Raw genomic sequence first — 7,500 nt, forward strand, 5'->3', positions numbered from 1 at the left:
ATAACAAGGATCTTGACTCAGTGTTTCTGCTTTTGCCGCTGAGTAGGAGTAGCCATATTTTCCGTCAAATGCCCTAAAGCGCGAAAAAGAGCCCTGCGGCGGCGGCGTCGGTGTGTGTCTGAAGGCGCCTCCTTCCAGGTCGACTTCGGCTTCAGCAAGCGGCTCGGGGTCAGCAGCAAGACGTGGACCTTCTGCGGCACCCCCGAGTACGTGGCGCCCGAGATCATCCTGAACAAAGGCCACGACAAGGCAGTCGACTACTGGTCCATCGGCATCCTCATGTACGAGCTGCTCACGGGAACGTAAGTCCGCCTCGCTGTGCTGCGTTGATGAGGATCTCGCGACGGGTTCGAAACGTCACGTTTTTAATTCATTTCCATTGCAACAGTGATTCATTGTGTGTATGTTTGTGTATATGTGTGTGTATATATGTATATATATATGTATATATATATATATATATATATATATATATATATATGATGTTAACTATGAATATCACGATGACGTCCATTACTATTCCCCTCAATATGACCCGTGCCCCTCCCCCCCGCAGCCCCCCCTTCACGGCCTCGGACCCCATGAAGACGTACAACATCATCCTGAAGGGCATCGACATGGTGGACTTCCCGCAGCACCTCTCGCGCAACGCCATCTCGCTCATCAAGAGGCTCTGCCGGGAGGCGCCGGCGGAGAGGCTCGGCTACCAGAGGGCGGGCATCCAGGACATCAAGAAGCACAAGTGAGTGGTAGGGAAGGGAAGGGGAAGGGGAAGGGGAAGGGGAAGGGAGGTAGGGAAGGGGAAGGGAGGGGAGGGGAGGGGAGGGGAGGGGAGGGGAGGGGAGGGGAGGGGAGGGAAGGGAAGGGAAAGGAAGGGGAGGGGAGGGAAGGGGAAGGGAGGGAAGGGGAAGGGGAGGGGAGGTAAGGGGAGGGGAGGGAAAGGGAGGGAAGGGGAAGGGAGGAGAAGGGAAGGGAGGGGAGGGGAGGTTAGGGAAAGGGAGGGAAGGGAAGGGGAAGGGAGGGGAGGGAGGGAAGGAGAGGGGAGAGGAAGAAGAGAAAGTATATACATATATTTTCTTCTTCTCCTTCTTTGTCATCTTTCATATATATATTTATTGTATATCTTCTTTTGTGTATGCCTCGATTCTCTGCCTCATTCCTGCTTATTTGTTATGCCTTCGGCTATTCACTGTCTTAGCCATTGTGTGTCTCCCAACAGGTGGTTCCAGGGCTTTGACTGGGATGGACTGAGAGCGAGGGTTCTGCAGCCACCCATCATCCCCAAGGCAAGGCAGAACATGCGGCCCTTACACACACACACGCACACGCACACACACACACACACACACACACACACACACACACACACACACACACACACACACACACACACACACACACACACACACACACACACACAGGAATTGTAGTGATGATGATAATGATGATATCAATAATAGTAATGTAATAATGAACTCATAGCATTAATAATAATGATAATAGTAATAATAGTAATAATAGTAATAATTATAACAATGATATTAATGAAAATAATAATGATAATCATAGTAATATAAATAGAAATAACAGTGATATAATAATGATACTAATCATAATAATAATAGTAATAAAGATATTAATAATAATAATGATGATGATAATAATAATAATAATAATAAAAATAATAATAATAACTATGATAATAATGATGATAATAATAATAAAAGTAATAATAATCATAATAATCATAAGAATGATAATAATAATAATGATTATGATAATGGTAATAACAATGATAATGATAATGATAATAATAATAGTAATGATAATAAAGATAAATATTACAGAATGCTAATGATTCCAAAATTCATTTTACTGTAAAATACAGATTATAAGTACAAATTTATTTTCTGTTTTGAGTTTGATTTCATTACCAATATTTTTTTTCCTATCGTTACTTGTTTTTTTTCTTTATCCTTTTTTTCAAAATAAAGATTTCTTTAGGCAATTCCCCCAGCTATAAAGCACCATAAATTCTTCACAAATCAAAATTCTTTAGAGACGATTGCAGTCACAATATGACCCCGAATTCCCCTTTTTCAGATCAAGGGTCCTGCCGATGCGGGCAACTTTGACTCCTACCCTCGAGATGTGGAGGTTCCCACAGATGAACTCAGCGGATGGGACTTGGACTTCTAGAGGCCGGGACGCAGTGGGTGCTCTCTGCGGGGAGACTGTGACTTGAACTCTGTCGTGCTCACACATCACACAGTGAAGAGAGGAGTGATCATTATTTTGTGGCCTGGTTCTGGTTTAAAGCACAAAGGCATAGGAGATGTGCAGGAAATATTTTATGTATGTATTGGAAACATGTGGTTGGAAGGAAGGTTGAAAAGTGAATAACATCAATTTTCAGATATTTTATGGGCTATGATACTGCCTTTTCCACTAATAGAGACAATAACTATTTTGGCAATAGTCTATGTAGCTACATTAATTTACACACACACACACACACACACACATGTAACAATTTTTCATGCGCATCTATCACATAAGAGTAACAGAAATCAAGGATGGTATTATAGCGCTGTGCTCATGGAATTTTCACTCTGAAGGATATTTCTTGAAAGAGTCTGCATGCAAAGAGAGAAATGTGTTGGCATGTATTCCCCTGATGTGAATTGATGAAAAAGTTTCTGATGCCTGACATGTATTCCCATTAAGGCTGTTCAGTTTAACAGCACATATTGATAAAAAAAAAGTGTTCTGACTTTTTTTTAAAGTCAGTCACTGGAATACCTCAATAGAAGATCAACTCCTGAATACATTCGGTGGTTTTGCTTGAGGAAGTTCAGCATAATAGAAAATATGACTCATTTGTCTATTTTCTTTAAAGTCTAAGGCATAAATTCCTCCTATCTTCTCAAACTCTCTGTTGAAGCATGAACAGTAATCCATGCTTCAGAAATCTACAAAGGGATTCATCACCTGATTTAGTTCAGAGGTTAAATATGAACACAACTTCTATGATGAAATGTACACGAAGTCCATAGTTTGTGCACTCAGGTACTTGAGAAGAAGACCTCTGCTCCCAGTGCATCACACTGTCTAGACGCCTTATTACCTGGATAGGAGTGAGAGCTGCAAAGGGTGATGCTTAAGTGCTGAGTGAACCAGAAAAATGGAAAAGTAGAGCAGAGGAAAAGGTGGAGAAATAACACTCAAATTATTTTTTTAATAATGATTCCTCTCTCTCAAGAAGAAAAGACTTGAGGTGAAATGACTGTGCAGACAAGGTCTGATGTTTCATTTAAAACAGAATATTATGATCCTATTTTTAAAAAATTTCTTGTATTTTGAATCTTTTTTGTATGAAATTTATTTATCAGTGTTAGTAAAGATTTATTGCATAATTTTCTTCTTCCTCTTTAATATGCATTGATTCTTTGTGAAAGAATCAGCAAGAAATCCTTTACTGTGCTGTTTGTCTTTTGTTAAGATATTGCCTAGGGAAATGCTGGCAGGCTGTACTGTACATACCCTCTGTCGGAGCATCTTTTGTAAATAAATTTCGAAATATTTTATTCTAGGAAGGTACTTGAATATTAGCCTTATTATTTGATATGCACTTCATGATGTTTAAAGAGCTTTGAACATAGAAGTTCATGAATGCTTGAATGAAAGACTGGGTGAATGGTTATCAATGATTGCTTTAGTATTGAGAAGGAATCTAAAAATATGATCTATTCAAAAGCCATTCAGCTAAATCTATTGAGAAAAAAATTAGTCAGTTTTTTGGAATGATGATTAATGCAGTCTCTGATAGATAAACAGACAAAACAATAGTCATTAATTTCAGAATTCCTGTATTCACATTCATTCTGAAGGCATAAAGAATTCACAGTGAAGGTGTATATTTGCCTCTTCCGAATGCAGTTATACCTGTTGAATGTATTGCTAGGTGTTAGAGTCTTTTAGTTTTGTTTTTCGGTTAGGTATAATGTCCCTTCTTTGCTACTGCCAGAATGCATGTGTTATGGAAAATGTGTAATAGCCACAGTCACATTTGCACAAGATAAGCTTTAAGGATATGCATCTGCCTTTTCATCTCTTATTACCGGGACTGGAGCGTATTCGTTCCTTTTAAGTACTTATCCCTATTTTTCTTCCTCTTTTGAAGTTCGACGTTACTTTCAGATTTCTTTTATGAAAATTTCTTGTATGCATTGTTTTACTCTCTATTTTTTATTTTTTTATTTTCTAGCCTGATGTTTCACAATTGTGTTTATCCTTTTTAGGGTAGGTAAATGTAATTTTAAAAAATCTATATTTGCTTAATCAGATATCGATTAATATACAGTAATAGCCTCTATGCCTGGTTGATCACTAATGAAAGTAATGCACATATCTGATTATTATTAGCAATATTTTTTTTATTATTATTATTATTATTATTATTATTATTATTATTGTTATTATTATTGTTACTATTACTGAAATTATTATGATAATGATGATAGTAGTAATAATAGGGATAATGATAATATTGAAAATAAGGATGATAGAAATAGTTATTATTAATATAATTATTATCATTATTATTATAGTCATTATTATTATCATTATTATTGATATTATTATTAGTAGTAGTAGTAGTAGTAGTAGTAGTAGTAGTAGTAGTACTATTAATATTTTTTATCAACATCTTTATGATGTTATTTTGATAACTAATGTTATTTTTCATATTATTATTACATACTGAATATCATTTCAGCTTGAACATTTCATAATGAATTATCTTTTTGTGCCCTTTTGAATTTATACAGTTAATGATCAGGTATATTTGTCATAAAAGATAATATGATAAAAGATCTGCTTTGGAAGTTTATTTTATGAGTAAAAGTTCTTAATGTTATATTTTTTGTCTTTATGATTTTTCAATTTTAATGAGGAAAGTTTTTTTCTTTTCTTTTTAGGCTCCAATTGTTAGAAACCAGCTGTTAAGTGTGTTTCATAGAGGAAAGATTTGGCTGCTAACAATAATTAGAAATTTTGTTGCTAGATTGAAATAATGATAATATTCCAATAAGTGATCTGATTTTAGCATACTAAGTAAGCTTATAGATTATGCTCTATATAACTGCAGGTATAAGTGTTAGTCATTGATGTGGAAAGTTTATTTGTGCTGTGTATTAATTTGATTGAATAATATGAATACAATATGCAGATTTTCAAAGCTTGTTTCAGTGGAATTCAGTATAACTTTTAAGTAGAATGCACCTGTTCAGTGCATACAGATGACCCTTTTTTATGCAAAATATTACATAGGCAATTTCTTTCCTGGTAGATGATTAGTTTGGAGGTTAATCTTTTCTTCTGAATTAGTTATTTGCTAATAAGGATATTTTACTCTTTTTGTCTGCCATTCTTTGTCCAGATATTTATGGTGTAGTCAAGAGACTGAGTTTACACTTACTGATGGTTCCGTATATATTTTTTGAGCTCATGATTATGTACAGTGTGTGCTGTTGATTTTCTAAGATGCTACACAAAGTATGAATAAAGATGTGAATATATGTATGAAAAAGAAAAAAAAAAGTATTTTTATGCAGATGTCTTAATGGGAATGAATTTAATTTATCCCTTATATATACAGTCTTATAAAGCTGATGTAAAGTCTCACTTCACTGCTGTCCTCCTCCTCCTCCTCCCTCTCCCTTTCACACCTTCCTTACTTCTGTCTCTGCTTCTGTGTCTGTCTCTGTCATCTCCTCTCCCCTTAGTAGGAACTTCACTAGAAATTCTCTTCATTCTTTGCACTATATATAAAAAGTTACAAATGTAATGGATGTTCAGATTGTAAATTTATAAAATTAATGGATATGGTATACTCATGTAGAATATTTACATGTTAAAGGTAGCAAGTCTCTTGCAATAGAAATAGACAAACACCATGAAATACCTCATTCCCTAAAGGAAAGGAAGAAAAAAGTGCAAGCTCTTGCAACACCAAACTTTTTGTACCCTGGGCATGTTATTCCCCTCTATTTTTGAGTATAGTCTGCTCAATACTTGCCTAAAATAGTCAGTATGCATTTGGCACAGACTCTTTGGCTTGCTTATATACTGCAAGTTTCCTGAATTTTACTTCCTTATTTGATACATGAAACACGTTTTTTCACTATACCAAGGTCAATTTTTGCCGTCCAGATACGACTGTTAAGTATTTTCTTTTAATTCACTAATTCTTTTCCTCCCTTTTAGCCCCCTCCTAGATATACTAAGAAAGAGAAAAAGAAGAAATGCTATTCCCTTGATTCCTGGCTAGATAACACTAACAAGTATGCCACACTAGCTATCAGTTCAGTTTTCATACTTTCCCAGATGAGACTAATAAAGAGAAATTACCATTTCTTCTAACTTTTCCTCTGATCAGAAGTACATGAGAAAGCTTCATGACTCCAAAACACCCTTGGCTGTTCTGCAAGAAAGGGTATTTACCTGTACATGAGATACCTCAGAGAATATGGAGGTTGAACATGCCTTAAAGGGCCGTGAACACATACATACGTACCTCTACTATGGCATTCTTCACCAAGTGCTTGTTGTCATTGTAAGCTTCTTTTGGACTCCAACCTAAACTCATTCTCGAGCTCTCTGAGTAGCATAAACAACAAACTTTTCCCTGAGAGCCAGAATGAATCTGACTTTTGTAGGAGTCTTTTATGATACACCACTATTTTTGTGAAGCCCTAGTAACTCCTTATGTATGTGTGTGTGAGAGCTTTCTCGCTTGAATAATCATGTAGTTGTTATTAACAATACCTTCATATTACCTGCAGACCTTTAAAACATATACTGTTACTGAGATGTCCAGATTCCTGGAAAGATTAATTTAAAATGAAATCAAAGATTTAAGAAAAGTGTATGAAAAGTGGTTGACCCAAGACAGGCCATATCTAACTTGACATGATGCCAACTATGAGCTTTGTATAGAGTAAATGTTCAGAAGTGAGGTGGGAGTACTACAGTTATTAGTTTCAGGATTTTTCCTTTTTTTATTTTTTTTCTTCGATCTGAAATATCTGACTGTAGCTGGTGGGGTCAACTGTCGTATATTACCACATAGTGCCTCTATGTTGTTCCTGGTGCCTCTGTTATAAGACTAGTAATGGAAGTTGTATATGAATATATGAATAGATATACTGTATATCCAATGTGAAGAATGAGATATAAATATTCCTTTTCTTTCTTTTCTAGTTCTTATAGAAATCCAAAGAGTTTCTGATCACATTTAATTCTGATCAGAATTATCATCTCTCTTTCAATCTTTTAGTATGTAATGATCACCTGTGGCAATCTATCAGTGATTGAATTATTCTTGTTTGACAGTGCTTATTATCATTATCAAAGCTTCCCTCAGGTCATTTGGCTAAACTGACTGCTACATCTTTGGTCAGATTCACTCATTATTATCAGATATAATCATTGTTAACA

The 7,500-nt window shown here is 35.7% G+C and overlaps 1 protein-coding gene across 1 annotated transcript in view; it reads left to right on the forward strand.

Moving 5' to 3' along the window:
- LOC125042756 (cGMP-dependent protein kinase, isozyme 1-like) overlaps positions 1 to 4,443 on the forward strand; it is a 37,339-nt gene extending 32,896 nt beyond the window's left edge. The window contains exons 9-12 of the mRNA XM_047638615.1: positions 139 to 302; positions 557 to 742; positions 1,220 to 1,286; positions 2,104 to 4,443. Coding sequence (XP_047494571.1) covers positions 139 to 302; positions 557 to 742; positions 1,220 to 1,286; positions 2,104 to 2,199 — 513 coding nt within the window. The 3' untranslated portion in view covers positions 2,200 to 4,443. The remainder of the gene's footprint in view (positions 1 to 138; positions 303 to 556; positions 743 to 1,219; positions 1,287 to 2,103) is intronic.
- Positions 4,444 to 7,500: the final 3,057 nt, after the last annotated feature.

Source organism: Penaeus chinensis, chromosome 32 (genome assembly GCF_019202785.1).
Source record: "Penaeus chinensis breed Huanghai No. 1 chromosome 32, ASM1920278v2, whole genome shotgun sequence".
Lineage (NCBI taxonomy): Eukaryota > Metazoa > Arthropoda > Malacostraca > Decapoda > Penaeidae > Penaeus > Penaeus chinensis.